The following is a 15,816-nucleotide window of genomic DNA, read 5'->3' on the forward strand; positions in this document are numbered from 1 at the left end:
TGGGATCCCTACCCTATATCGTACCCCCAGAACCTTAGAACCACGAAAAGCTAAGCTGGTAACCCGGAGGCCGCCCCGCCTGGTGCCCGTGGCACAGTCCGGCCCAGCGGCCCAGTTCGGCCCCGCCCCTCCAAGGCTGGGCCCTGCCCCCTGCCCCGCCCCTCCTGGGGTCGACCTCGCTCCGCCCAGAACGGATCCTGGGCGTCCCTCCAGGGGCACCACCCAGAAGGAGGAGGGGCCAACGACGCCTTCCTCTTTCCTGACGAGCGCTGGCTCCCTGCCGCCGTCACGCGTCCCCGCCCTCCGCCGGCTCGGGATCCTGAGCCAGCCCCGCGCGCCGAGCCGAGCCGAGTCAAGTCGAGTCTCGCCGATGACCGCAGCACCGCACCAAGGCAGCATGACCGCGCGCGGCCCAGCCCTCGGCCTCCTCCTGCTGCTGCTGTGTCCCGCGCAGGTGAGGGGACGCCCACGACCCGGGAGGGCTGTGGAGGGGCGAGGAGGACCGCGAGGCTAGGGGGAGGGTGGCGGGCGGTGCGGCGGGTAGGGCGTCCCATTCCCTGAGGGGACGCGGGTCCAGTGGCTCCTGGGGAAGTTGGTCCAGCGATGGAGCCCCTGGCGCCATCCCCACCCCTTCCGCCCCGGCTCCGGTTTCTTTCCCCGGCCACGCACTTTCCCCTGTGATGGCAACTGGAAGCGGCTTGTTTGACCTGTCTTGAGCTCATTTTATCTGTGGCCACCTAATTTCTGGGCTTAGGATGTAGAATCAGAGGGAAGGACGAAAGTGGGTACAGAGAGGGAGGGATGTTATTTATTTAATCTGCCTTAAAAAAAAAAAAAGTCCTGCCACATGCACACGAACTCTATGAATTTGTTCACAATATCCGACCACTCCCATCGGACCAGGTGGGAAGGGAGGTAAAGAAGAAACAAACTGCCAAGCACCAAATTGAAACAGTCCTAAGTAAGTCAGCTTGGTTTTCTCTAGATTGCAAGTTACTTGTTATTAACTCTTTTATGTCTTCAGAAACTGAGGCCCAGCAGGGGATAATTGAGTTTCCCCTAGTCACAATATTAACTAGCTATGGAATGGGGCCTAACTCCCTGGGTCAGCTTTTCCTTGGTTCAGTATCCTAGGGCATAAATGCCTCACTGCTATTTATTATTATTGTTGTTGTTGTTACCTAAACTTTAGGTGTACAGCTTCATAATTTAATATCTGTATACACTGCAAAGTGATCCCACAAGCCTAGTTACCATTAATAACCATACAGTTGCCCTTTCACCCATTTTGCCCAACCCTCAACCCCCTTCCCCTCTGATGCCTAGTCTGTTATCTGTATCTATGATTTTGTTTTTGCTTTATTTTGTTTTGTTAGATTACACATATCAGTGAAATCACCTAGTATTTGTCTTTCTCCATCTGACTTATTTTGCTTAGCTGTCCAAATGGCAAGATTTCTCTTTCTTTCTTTCTTTCTTTTTCTTTCTTTCTTTTATAGCTGACTAGTATCCCATTGTATAAATACACCACATCTTTATCCATTCATCTGTCAATGGACATTTAGGTTGTTTCCATATCTTGATTATTGTGAATAATGCTGCAGTGAATGTAGGGGATACACATATCTTTTTGAATTGGTGTTTCCATTTTCTTCTGATAAATATTCCGAAGTGGAATAGCTGGGTCATATGATAGTTCTATTCTTAATTTTTTGAGGAATCACATAGTATTTTCCACAGTGGTTGTACCAATTTACAATCCCACCAGCAGTATACAAGGGTTTCTCTTTCTCCACACCCTCGCCAACGTTTGTCAGTTCTTGTTTCTTTGATAATATCCATTCTAACAGGTACAAGGTGATACCTCATTGTGATTTTGATTTGCTTTTCCCTGTTAGTGATCTTGAGCATCTTTTCACGTGGCTGTTGTATGTCTTGTGTGCCATCTGTATGCCTCTGAGGAAATGTCTGTTCAGATCTTCTGCCCATTGTTTAATTAGGTTGTTTTTTTGGTTGGTGTTGTTGAGTTGTATGAGTTCTTTATATAAATTTTGGATATTAACCCTTTATCAGGTATATGGCGTGCAAATATGTTCTCCATTCAGTAGGTTGCCTTTTCATTTTGATGATAATTTCCTTTGCTGTGCAGAAACTTTTCAGTTTGGTATAGTCCACTTATTTATTTTTCTTTTTGTGTCCCTTGTTTTTGGAGTCAGATCCACAGAGACATCACTAAGACTGATGTCAAGGAGATTACCACCTATGTTTTCTTCCAGAAATTTTATGGTTTCAGGTCTTCCATTCAAGTCTTTAATCCATTTGGAGGTAATTTTTGTAAATGGTGTAAGATAGTGGTCCAGTTTCATACTTTTGCATGTGGTTGTCCAGTTTTCCCAATACCAGTTATTGAAGAGACTGTCCTTTCTCTGTTGTATGTTCTTGGCTCATTTGTTGTATATTAATTTTCCATATTTACGTGGGCTTATTTCTGGACTTTGAATTCTATTCCATTGATCTGTGTCTTTGTTTATACCAATACCACATTACTTTGTTTACTATAGCTTTGTGACATAGTTTGAAATGAGGGAGTGTGGTATCTCCAGCCTTGTTCTTCTTTTTTAAGATTGTTTTGGCTTTTGAGTATCTTTTGTGATTCCATATAAATCTTAATATTATTTGTTCCTGTTCTGTAAAGTGAACCATTGGAATTTTGATGGGTATTTCACTGAATGTGTGTGTAGATTGCTTTAGGTGGTATGGACATTTTAACAATATTCTTTTAATTCATGAGCACAGATTATCTTTCCATTTCTTTGTGTGTTCTTCAGTTTGTTTTATCAGTGTCTAATAGTTTTCACCTCCTTGGTTAAATTTATTCCTAGATATTTTATTCTTTTTAAGGTAATTGTAAACGGAATTGTTTCTTAGTTTCTCTTTATGAATTTTCATTGTTAGTGTATAGAGATGCCACAGATTTCTATACATTGATTTTGTATCCTGTGATTTTACTGAATTCATGTATCATCTGCAAATAGTAACAGATTTTACTTTTTCCTTTCTGATTTGGATGCTTTTATTTCTTTGGCCCAATTGCCATGGCTAGGACTTCCGATATTATGTTTAACAAAAGTGGTGAGAATAGGCATCCTGTTCTTAGATGAAGAGCTGTCAATTTTTCACCATTGAGTATGGTATTAGCTGTAGGATTGCCATGATGGCCTTTGTTATGTTGAGGTATGTTCCTTCTATATCCACTTTGTTGAGAGTGGTTATATTCATCATAAATGGATGTTGAATTTTGTCAAATGCTTTTTCTGCATTTATTGAGATGATCATATGATTTTTTATGTCATCTTGTTGATATGTATCATATTAATATACAGATGTTGAACTATCCTTGAATCTGTGGAATAAATCCCACTTGATCATCATGTATGATCCTTTCCAATCATTTAGATTTTGTGTGCTAATATTTTGTTGCGGATTTTTGCATCTGTGTTCATCAAGAATATTGGCCTGTAATTTTTTTTTTTTTTTTTAATAGTGCCCTGGTCTGGTTTTGGTATAAGGGTAATGCTGGCCTCATAAAATGTGTTTGAAGGCTTTTCCTCCAAGACTTTGAGTGTAGGTATTAAATTAATGTTTGGTGGAATTTGGTAGGGAAGCCATCTGGTCCTGAACTTTGTTGGAAAGTTTTTAATTACTGTTTCAATCTCCTTGCTAGTAATCAGTCTCTTCAGATCTCATATTTCTTCATAATTCAGTCTTGAAAGATTGTATGTTTCTAAGAATTTCTCCATTTCTTATAGGTTGTCTAGTTTGTTCTCTTATAATTGTTCACAGTAGTCTCTTATGGTCCTTTGTATTTCTGTGGTATTACGTGTAACTTCTCTTCCATTTCTTAATTTTGAGCCCTGTTTTTTTTTCCTAGTCACAGACTGAAAGTGAAGGGATGGAAAAAAATATTCTGTACAAGTGGAAATGGAAAGAATACTGAAGTAGCTATATTCATATTAGACAAAATAGACTTTAAAACACAGACTGGGCGCCAGGGTGGCTTAGTCGGTTAAGTGTCTGGCTTCTGCTCAGGTCATAATCTCACGGTTTGTGGGTTTGAGCCCCGCATCGGGCTCTGTGCTGACATCTCAGAGCCTGGAGCCTGCTTGCGATTCTGTGTCTCCCCCTTTCTCTCCCTCTCTCCCTCCCTCCCTCTCTCCTTCTCTCTTTCTCTCTCTCTCTCTCTCTCTCTCTCCCCTTCCCTGACTTGTGCTCTATCAAAAGTAAATAAAAATTAAAAAAAAAAAACAAAACCACAGACTACTAAAAGGGCATTCATTACATAATGATAAAGGGGTCAATCCAGCAAGAAGATATAACATTTATAAACATATATGCATCCAACATTAAAGCACCAAAATATATAACGCAAATATTAACAGACCTAAAGGGAGAAATTGAAAGATACAATAATAGTAGGGGATTTTAATATCCTACTTTCATCAACAGATAGACAAAAAAATCAGTAAACATCAGCTTTAAATGACACATTAGACCAGATAGACTTGATATGGACAGAACACTCCATGTAAAAGCAGAATACACATTCTTCTCAGGTGTGCATGGAACATTCTGTAGGATTGCATGTTGGGTCACAAACAAATCTCAATAAATTCAATAAGGTTGAAATCATATCAGGCATCTTTTCCAACCATGGTAGTATGAAACTAGAAATTAATTACATGTAGAAAACGGGGTCGGGGGTGCCTGGGTATCACTTAAATATCTGACTTCAGCTCAGGTCATATTCTCTCGGTTCATGAGCTCAAGCTCCACACTGGGCTCTCTATTGTCAGTCACTTAGGATCCTCTGTCTCCCTCTCTCTCAGCCCTTCCCCCACGCCTCAAAAATTTTAAACTAGAAAAACATTTCTTTTAAAAAAAAAGAAGAAGAAAACAGGAAAACCCACAAAGGCGAGCATATTAAACAACATGCTGCTGACCAACCAATGGGTCACTGAAGAAAATCAAAGGAGAAATTTAAAAGTACCGAGAGAAAAATTAAAACAGAAATATGACATACCAAAATCTGTGGGATGCAGCAAAAGCAGTTCTTAGAGTGAAGTTAATAGCGATACAGGCCTACTTCAAGAAAGAAGGAAAATCTCAGTGTAATGTAACTTTACACCTAAGAAACCTAGGAAAAGAGCAAACAAAGCCCCAAATTAGTAGAAGGAAGGGAATAATAAAGATCAGAGCAGAAATAAATGAATTAGAAACTAAAAAGATGAAAAATGATCAATGAAATTAAAAGCTGGTTCTTTGAACAGAGAAAATTGACAAATTCTTAACTACATTCACTGCTATTTCTGTGTCTGCAGTTTTCTTTTATTCATTCATTCATTCATTTATTTATTTTTAAATGTTTATTTTGAGAGAGAGAGAGAGAGGGGCAGAAAGAGGGAGACACAGAATCCGAAGCAGGCTCCAGGTTCCACGCTGTCAGCGCAGCGCCCAGTGCCAGGCCCAAACCCATGAACTGCGAGATCATGACCTGAGCTGAAGTTGGATGCCCAAGTGACTGAGCCACCCAGGCACCCCTGCTGTTTTCTCTTTTAAAACTAGGGGTTGAGGCTCCTGGGTGGCTGAGTTGGTTACGCCCAACTTTGGCTCAGGTCATGACCTCGTGGTTCACAAGTTGAAGCCTCAAGTTGGATTCTCTGCTGTCAGCATGGAGCCCCCCTTCAGATTCTCTCTCTCAAAAAGTAAACAAATTAAAACAAAAACAAAAAAAAGAAAGAACAGTGGTTGAAGGGAGGTGGGTCAAAGTCTAAGGATATAGCATAGTGCTGATTAAACCAGATGAGGATGCAAGAGTGAAGGTCTGGGAATTTGGTGACCTTGTGCCCCCCTCATGGACATGTCAGTAATGAGGTAGTAAATCAGAAGGGAAAGCAAATTAGGGAGCTTCCCTGGACTAGGAGACCTCTCAAATTTCTGGGTAGTTCTTGGAAGCAGGTAGGTTTTGCTGACGTGGTGAGGGCCCAAGAACCAGGAGAAGAGCTGTGGCTCCCTCCCCTATGTATGTAGAGGGGCTCCCCAGCAGTGTGGGCTTGCGGAATAGCACACATTTGGTATTTGGTGCTTGGTTGGGAGGGGGGCAGAAGAGAGCAGGTAAGTGGTTTGGAATGGGGTCAGTGGGTAGACCACTCACTAGCTCTTGCTTTGGACACATTACTCTGTCAAACCTTAGTTCCTTTTCAAGACAGACAATACCTTGTAGGATTATTGAGGTTGTTAAGTAATATGGCATATGGAGAGACGTTATGACTGTGGTAAAAACTCAAGGAACAGTAGCACTTCTGTGCCTTTAAGAAAATACAGCTGTTCAGTTTCCCTGGAGTTTTAGGTCAGGATCTAGTAGACAGGCTTCACACTGGTAAGTAGCTTTAACTTAACTCTGAAATCCTTTTACCTCAAGGTAGTATCCAAGGCTGATGGTCAATGAGTGCGTCTCCTCGTAGGACTTTTCGGGTAGGTCAGAGGTTCATCATGAGTCTTTTGCAAGATGCCTGGATAGGTCTGTAAATCTTAACTAGAAAGATTCCTTTGTTATTTTACAAATTAACTCCCTCACAGACTTTCAGCACGCCTGAACAGGCTGGGGGAAGAAGGAGAGGGGTCTGCTTTGAGAATTCTTACCAATGATAGCATCTTGTCTGGGTTCAGTCTGAGCACTCAGGAAGTTCTCTTGCAGAATTAACAGACTAACTGTCCTTTGGGGGGATTTTTGCTTTTCTTAATTTTTAATTTTTACAGATGATGAAATAACATTACTAGATTGCGTGGCTTTTAAGCCTTGTACTCACCCAAATAATGTGTGCAGTTTTGAGAAATCACATATATTTCTCCTGATTGTAATTTTTATAAGCTTTTTTTTTGAGGAACTTAGAGCATAGTGAGGTCTAAGTAGGAATTAAGCCATTAAAATGGCTTTTCCTGAATAGATCAGGAATGGTTTAATCTTTCGACCTGGAGAGCATTGAAGAAAACCCACATTCACCCCAATTTCAGATGGTTGATCTTTCCCAGTCTCTCCTACTCCTTGATTGATACTGTGCTCAGATATCTTATTAACATAAGTAATCAAGGGAAAATGAGGTTTTTATTTTAGCGAGTGGGCAGAAAGAAAACGGCTTGCTGAATAGGTCTTTGTATTGCCTCAGTGTTTGTCATATTACCCAGAACAAAGAATCCCTCTGGTCTGAAGACAGTATGATCTCTCTTTCCTGGGTGATCCTTCCCCACCCTCCACTCCTCCCAAAAGGGAGGCTTTTCAGGGTGTTTTAAGGATGAGATATTACCTACTGCGGAAGCTGGTGTTAAACCATCTCTAATCTGATCGTGGGCGCCCTTTCTGCCCTGTCACCCACAGCTCTGTGAAGGGCATCAGCTCTCTGGCCAAAAAAAATGACTTAATGACTTGCTATCAAAACCCTGCCCATCTTCCAAGGCCCAGTTCAAATGCTACGTCATCCGGGACATTTGTTATCCTGTTCCCCCAACTAGAATGCCTACCTTCTGAAGCCGTAAATCTGTGTTTATACTGCTGCAGCAGCTTTTACCTATCTGTGGGTCTTGACTCTTGCTCTCACCAAGAGTGATCCTGGGCAAGCCAGTGATCCCCTGGCACCTCAGTCTCTTCCTCTGCAAAGTCGGGTTAACAACTATGCCTGTTTCTCACGGTGCTTATGGAAAGAGAGAGAAATATTGTTTGAATTGAAGTACTAGATTGCAGGCTCCTTGTGGGCAAGAACTGTATTTTACCAATTCCACTATGGCCAAGACTCTCTTTTTGGAGTCATCAGATCATTGGGCCTTTGTGGGTTTAGGTGTGGGGATAAGATGGGGAAAGGATTCAGAGGCATTGCTTTCTGGATGATAATCAATAATCAACTGTGGCCCAACAAGTTTTTTGCCTGGAGTATAACTCTTATTTTCAGTTTTTGGAATATTTGCTTTGGCAGGAAAACTTTGGGGAAAAAACCAAACCTGTCTCTATGCAAGCATGCTGTGGGGGGATTTAAGAGGGAAGCTTTAAAATTTGTTCTCTATCTTATTACTGTCCCTTGGGCCACAGAGGAACTCCAGTTCTTGTCATCCACTAGTTTCATAAATATAAAGTGGTTGCTGTGGGTAGTGTAGATATAAAAGTAGATCAAAGGAGTTACCTACACAGAAAGCAGTCTAAACTGTAAAGTGCTGTGTAAATGTTAGTAGTTTCTTTCTCTATCTTGTTCGTAGTTGAAGGGAAGAAGGATGAATACATAAAAATGTACAATACAATGAAAAATGTGCTCTAACAAAGGTAAGGACAGAATATTACGGGAGTCCATTTTTGAACTGACCTTTGGAGGGCGAATTAATTCTTACCAGGTGAAAACTGGAGAAAGTAGGGGAGAGTTACCTAGTTGTTACTGAAAACCAGACAACTGTATATTTGAAAAGGGTGAATTTTATGGTAAGTTATCGCAATGTTTTTAGAAATGATGTTCTAGATTACAAGAATCTAAAGAAAAAAGAGCTACCTAATTTTTGCATAGTATTCCGTTGCTAAGACACATCTGGTCTCATCTTAACACCACAGAACCCCTTTAAGATAGATGGGATTCTGCGTTCCCTGTTTTACAAGAAATTAAGGATATTAAGGCCTAAGTTTGTGCCAAGGTCACGTAGCTGATAAATGGCAGACTAGGGGTTGAGCCACGGTCTTCTGACTTCTGTGCTCTAGTTTATTCAGATTCAAAATATTGGTACCAGATTACTTATATTTAGCAAGCTAAATTGATCAGCAGATGTTCAGCAGATGTTCCAGATGGCCAACAGGGCGTTTCATTCAAGGCTTGCTCCTAGTTCCAGTCTGGCTTCTCCAGAATCCAGTGATGAATCAGGGATGGGGTTAGCCTCGTGGCCTGGCCCTTTGTTCATTTGCCACACTGTATACATATTGCATAGGAAAAGACCTGTGCACAGTATACGTTCCCATCTGCTGTTTTGTTTTAGTCTTGTGGCTTTTGGATTATTTTTCAAATTTGTGAGTGCTAAGGCTCAGAAATGTCTGATGCCAACTAGTAGTGTGACCTTGGGCAAGTCACTTAAACTTCAAGCTAGTGGGGTTATTTGTAGAGTGAAGACTTGCTGAGCCTATCTAAAAATGTATGAAGTAAACACCCATTTATAGGCACACCTAGTGGTCACACAAATTATCCGTTGTTATGTGGATATGTTTACCACATTAGCTATAAAAGAGAGTTCCGGAGATTTCCATCATTAGAAGTCACACCAGAGCAGCCTCCGCCCCAAATATCCTGCCATATTTTTTGGTCTGCCTACCAGACTCCAAGGAAAGAGCAGGCAGCTTAATCTCTGGATAGGATTCTCTGTGTCTCTCCATCCTATCCTGCGTTGTCCTGACTGGCCAGGCCAGCCCCCTTGCTCCCTGCAGAGGCCTCTCCCTACCCCCTAACCAACCCTCCCTTGCTGGAGCTTGAGCTGGTGTGTCTCTGGGTTCTGCCATGAACTTTACCCATCCAAGACAGTGGCAGAGGTGAGAGGACCCGGCCCTCCACTCCATGTGCCGTGGGGTGGCCGAGAGCAGGCCCAGAGCTGAGGGTGGTCAGTGGTGGTAACATGACTTGACAGCAGCCTGGAGATGTACTTAGAAAGTGGTAAATGGTCATCATTATTTCCACAAGTGAACACATTTAGGTAGAAAGAGGGTAGTGGCTGGGACAGCCCATCATTGGTGCACAGTGAAAATCTGAGGACATATCTATACAAACTGAGCTGGAGTTTGAGCAGTGCAGCAGTTAGGGGGTGAGGATAGCAGATAGGATGGAGAATGCTTAACCTGACCTTCAAAATCTTCTTTCTCACTGTTGGTTTTGTTACTTAGGAGCCATGTGACCTTAGAGAATCTTCTGTGAGCCTTGGTTTCCCTACCTACAAAATGCTGCAATACTACTCCAGAGGTTATCTAAGAAATACATGAGGCAATGAGGGAAGGGATCACTGAACTTCACGCCTGGCATGTGGTTGATGTTCACTAAGCATTTTGTTATGAGTTAGTTAATACTTGAGATTTATTAAAGGCCTCCTGGAGTGTAGGATTCTGTTGCTGATGCTCAGAGTTTCTCCATCTGATAAGATGTGCTTTTATAGAGTTCCCTATTAGAGTCTGTTTTGCAGTTGGTGTAGTTGTTGACATATAGCAGAAGGGTGTTTTGTTTTGTTTTGTTTTGTTTTGTTTTGTTTTGTTTTGTTGAACTACTATTGTTGAAAGAAACTTCCCAGGGCACCTGGGTGGCTTCAGTCTGTTAAGCCTCCGAGTCTTGATTTTGGCTCAGGTCATGATCGCACGACCTCTGTGCTGACAACACTGAGCCTGTGTGGGATTCTCTCTTTCCCCTTCTCCCTCTGCCCCTCCCCTGTTGCGCTTTTTCTCTCTCAAAATAAATAAACTTTAAAAAAAAGAGAGAAAGAAAGAAACTTCTATCCACTCATCTAGCCAATAATTAAACCCTAGAGCATGTTTTGAAACAGCCATGTGACCTAACCTTTAAAAGTAGAGATGCTCTAGCCTTGTAACTACTAAATTCTCGTTTAAAGCCAAAATAACCGGTAGTTCTCGTTTCTGAACTTCTTACATAATCCATTTGAACTCCTTCAACTCATCAAGAGATTTGATGGTTTCTGGGTTGATGGACATTGGATAAGGTACTATAGAGACTTTGAAAGGAAATAAATCACCTGGGCTTCTGCCCTTTACACTTTTATGGTCTTACTAGGGAGTTGAGACAATAACCAGAAACTACTCATGGAACCTCTCTCTACACACGTAAATTTGCAATTCTCATTCGTTCTACTTAATCGGGCAGGAGCCCACAAATCACACAGCCTGGCCATAGCCTATTGTTACGAATAAAGTTTTCTTCATCACCCCTACACCCATCATGTACCTGTTGTCTGTGGTTACTTTTGAGCTACAACAGGGTAGTTGAGTATTTTCTACAGAGACCTTATGGCCCACAAGCCTACAGTACTTAATATTTGGCCCTCTTGGAAAAGTTTATCAGCCTCCATCCCAGGGGATCCATGTAGGAGCTTGTGGAATGTAAGTGAGGAGCAGATATCACTCACCGGAGCCCTGGGCTCAGAATACCTGCTGACTTGAGTGGTGAGGATGATGCCTCTGAACACTAGCCAGGTGCTGCCTGGAGCTGACCTACCTCTGTCCCCAGAGAGCTCACCTGACCGGGAGAGCACAGTGCTGGAACCAGGTGAGAGGAGTCAGAGTGAAACTTAATGGAGGTGACAAGTCTTGGGAGAGGCTTTTAAGAGCCGGGGGACATTCCAAGATGGGTAGGGCTGAAACCTGTGAAGAAGCACTGGAGTCTGGCCTTGGGGACCTGGATGAATTCAGAGAAGGGCTGTTTAAGCTGAGCCAAAAGCCAGTCTGTGCAGGGTCATCCAGATGTATTTGTGAAAAAGCTGTTTAGAAGTTACCACACCTTCTTAATGATAGAGAACAGACAGGGTTGATGGAGGGAAGTGGGTGGGGGATGGGCTAGATGGGTGATGGGTATTAAGGAGGGCACTCGTGATGAGCACTGGGTGTTGCATGTAAGTGATGAATCACTGAATTCTCCTGAAACCAATATTGCATTGTATGTTGACTAACTAGAATTTAAATTAAAAAAAATTTTTTTAAGTTACCACACTTGTATGTTTTTGTGTGTATATGTCTGTACAGGTTTGCCTGTCAGGAGGAATTAAAAGCCTAATAGATTAGCAGCAGTTAAATCTGAGAAAGGGGGTGGAGGGATAGAGAAGTGGGAGTGGGACTTCCAGTGTTATTGCACATACATCTGTGATGTGTGGGTTTGCATGTTTGTGATGAGTGGGTATGGAGTCTGTAATTAAAGAAAGTTAGGGCTCAGTTGGTTAAGCGTCTCACTCTTGATCTCAGCTTAGGTCTTGATCTCAGGGTCATGAGTTCACACCCCATGTTGGGCTCCATGCTGCGTGTGGAGCCTACTTAAAAAATAAAGTCTATAGTCATTTATTTTTAACATTTTAGGAATGGGTACCAGTTAAAAATGCTTCAGTAAGATCATTCTTGTGGTTATAAATAGCTCCGTATGACTGGTCGATGACCACGAGACCAACTGGGAAGAATTGTTATCCTTTAGACTCGGGTCTCCAGGACTTGAGTGGAACTTTAACAAGACGTGTCGTGTGGCACTCAGACCCATAGTTTTTTACTGTTTGAACCGATGGTCATGCTTCTTTGTTAAGTCCGAGTGTGATAACTGACAGAGTGCTCTGTGCAGTCTTTGCTCCTGGACTTTTCCAGGAAGGACATCTGAGCTCATGTTTTGTGGTAAAACACATAATATAAAACTGACAGTGTACAGGGGCGCCTGGGTGGCGCAGTCGGTTAAGCGTCCGACTTCAGCCAGGTCACGATCTCGCGGTCCGTGAGTTCGAGCCCCGCGTCAGGCTCTGGGCTGATGGCTCGGAGCCTGGAGCCTGTTTCCGATTCTGTGTCTCCCTCTCTCTCTGCCCCTCCCCCGTTCATGCTGTGTCTCTCTCTGTCCAAAAATAAATAAAAAACGTTGAAAAAAAAAAAAAAATTTAAATAAAAAACAAAACAAAAAAAAAAAAACTGACAGTGTACAGTTTTTAAGTGTACAATTCAGTGACATTAAAGACATTTTTGTGCAGCCACCATCCATCTCCAGCACCGAGCTCATGTTTGATCAGGTGCACTTTGGGCTCTGGCAGACCTCAGACATTGGTAGGTTTTATTTCAGCGTTGCTTCCTTCCCCAAGTGGATGTTACTGATACGAAGTCAGGCATTCTTGTATCACGGTAAAGGCAGCTTTCAGCCACACCTTACCTTGGGAAAGCGTGTGCCCCGTGTGTGAGCTGTTGGTCGCGCGGCCCACCCCTGGTCTCGGTGTCGGCATGTGCCGCCATGACATTCCAGAGATCTGAGGCGTATCCGTCGTCTTTGTCGATAGAGTCCTGACTGCCTGCTCTGCTGTGGTGGTTTGGAGACTGGAAATCCAGGCGTTTGAAAGCCAGTGAGCTTCTTGGTGGGATACAGAGATGAGCATGGCCCGGCCAGTGGTCCACTGAGGAGTGACCCTCCGGGTAGCGTGGGTAGGAGTTCCAGCTTCCGAACCAGCCAGGCCTTGGGTGGGGCCTCAGATGAGTCACTCCACCTGTGTAACCCTCAGTTTCCTTATCTGTAGAATGGTATTGTTCTAGTACCGACCTCATAGATCAGAGAATTAAGGAAAATAACAGGGGCACTCTTAGGAAGTCCTTGGATGCTGGGCCAGGAGGCGGCGGTGATGGTGGCAGCGGTGCTGGCAGCCCTCCCAGAAACAGCTGGAATGATGGAGCTCAGGGAGGGAGGGGCTGTGCTTGGCTGGGTCGCGATAAACCCACGGGGGAGGTGGTGGTTGGAGAGTGGCCCTGGCAGGTAGCAGGGGTGCAGGGGTCCGCAAGTCTCTCTGAGTGTGGGACAGAAGATGAGGAATGGGAGGGAGACGAGCGTGCACCCCGGAGCCAGGTGAGGCGTCTGGAGCTTGTCTCAGGCGGTGGGAAGATGGCTTGTAGGCTTCTGAGCATCAGAGAGCTTTGGAGCCTCGGCTCAGGAAGAGCCCACCTGGCAGCTGTGCCTAGGGGACGTGCTGAGGTCTGCAGAGGAGGCGGCAAGGCAGTCTGCATGGGAAGGAAGGGGTGCCAGAAACTGCACCTCACTGGGAACTTCCCCAGGAGGTACCTGGGGCTTTGAAACCCCATGAAGAGAGATTGGTGGAGGAGGAAAGATTGGTGTCCTTTGGAGCACCTGGGGCACCTGGGATGTCAGGCAGGTAACTGGAAGGGCAGCTGGAGAGAAACTGGGGTCATTTGACCAAGAGGGAGAATGATACCGGAGGAGCGTTTATTGGCAGGAGCAGGTGAAGGGATGCACAGAGAGATAAGGTTGAGAATGTGGAAGAGAGGGGTCGGGCGGTGGAGGTCCCCCGGGAGGCTGAGGAGCGCGGCACCAGCTGGGCCGGCGGCTCTCGCTTTCAGCTGTAGGTGAGGCGAGAGGGAGCTGAGGTGGAAAAGAGGGCTCCCCCACCAGCTCAGCTGTGTGAGTGAGTGCACACCTGAGCGTGCCTTGCACAGGGTGGGATCGGGAGAGGGTGTGGTGCTAGAGTGAGGACCTTAATTATGCAGGCAATTATATTTTACTGAGAGTCTGTTTCTGGAACTAGAATGTTCAGTTTGAATCCTAACTCTGCCACTCTTGGGCAAATTAGCCTCTCTGTGACTGTTTTCTCAACTGTAAAATGGGTATAACTGCACTTCCCTCATCAACTTGTGAGGATGAATTGGGTTAAAAAATGAAGAACAATTGAAACCGTGCCTGCCGCACAAGTAAATGGCTTGCGAGTGCCTTTGGGCCCCACTGGCCTGGGCTGCCTCCAGAGGCAGGATGACTTTGGGAAGCAAATCTGTTAGCATTGAGTCAAACACAATTTTCCTGGGCCCAAAGAAATCTAGGTGTTTTATTTCAGGTGTTTTACTTCAGGTACTCTTTGCTGAGGTCCCAAAGAGTTGGAAGACAATAATGATCCCTTGCATTTGATTGTGTAGCTTTACAGTTCACTAAGTACTTCCACATATATTCCCTTATCCGATCTTCACACCAAACCTGTGAGATGGGCAGGGGTTATGAGCTGCTGTTCACAGGGAGCAGAACTGCTCAACACGGTTTCAGTAACCTCCAGCTGCAGGCAGGCCCAGCAGGCACATTGACTGAGAGCCTCGTGAGCTCTGAGGATCAGAACCCAGGACTCCTGACCTCCTCCCACCCCCCTGCCCCACCCCTCTTCTACCCCAGGGATGGAAACAACCTTGAGATAAAGGCGGGCGTTATGAAGGATGACTGGGAAGCACATTGTGCTGAGTCTTTATTTCCTTTCGTAACATTGAGCACTGAGGAAAGGGAACTGAGACTCCAGACCCTCTTCCTGTTAGTCATGCCAGAGTTGCGTTTGTCGACTGGCTTTCTGTCACTCTGGCGGGTGACTTGCCAGAGTGCCCAGGCTTGGACCTGCTTGCCCTTTGGCTGTGTTGAGAATTCTGTGCAGTCTGGGGCGGGGCCACTTGTGTTTAAATTACATGTCATGTCAGCAGTTATGCCACCTCCTCAGCTTTTTTGCCTTTTCAGACTTCAGTAGATGGATAATTTCCTTTTAGTCAGAAAACTAGAATTTTGGAAAGAGGAGCACTTTCCCTGGAATCGCTAGGTTCATGGAAATAAATAATTGCGATTCTTTTTAAACAAAAACAGTGGCGGAATTTTGCAGCTTCTTGCCAAAGGTTTGATATGTGGCATTGTTGAATACTTGTCACTTCCTCATTTGTATAATTTCACTCCCTTATGGACTAAACATATGACTTGTAATGAATACAGAAAAGAGTAAGTCGTAATTTCTGTTTGAAAATACCTGAGAAATGAGTTCAAAGTAATCTTGACCCCTTTGATTCCCCACACATACACACCCCAACCTCCTGCCTGTTTCCTTTCATGTTTTTAGAGCCTCAAGGGCCTGTGATGGGATTTGTATCTTGATGCTGAGGATCAACACAGACTGACTGACCTCCTTGTATACATGTTGGTCACGTGCCACTGCCGCTGGAGAGAATTCACTCTTCTATTCAGATTTCTTTTAATGGCTTTTCCAGGAGGT

The 15,816-nt window shown here is 44.1% G+C and overlaps 1 protein-coding gene across 2 annotated transcripts in view; it reads left to right on the forward strand.

Moving 5' to 3' along the window:
• The first annotated feature begins 216 nt into the window (after positions 1-216).
• NPC1 (NPC intracellular cholesterol transporter 1) overlaps positions 217-15,816 on the forward strand; it is a 54,166-nt gene continuing 38,566 nt past the window's right edge. Inside the window, exon 1 of one of the 2 annotated variants that reach the window (XM_058692511.1) lies at positions 217-454. In XM_058692511.1, coding sequence (XP_058548494.1) covers positions 371-454 — 84 coding nt within the window. In that variant the 5' untranslated portion in view covers positions 217-370. The remainder of the gene's footprint in view (positions 455-15,816) is intronic. The other variant, XM_058692510.1, reaches the window with a different exon arrangement.

Source organism: Neofelis nebulosa, chromosome 11, assembly GCF_028018385.1.
Source record: "Neofelis nebulosa isolate mNeoNeb1 chromosome 11, mNeoNeb1.pri, whole genome shotgun sequence".
NCBI lineage: Eukaryota > Metazoa > Chordata > Mammalia > Carnivora > Felidae > Neofelis > Neofelis nebulosa.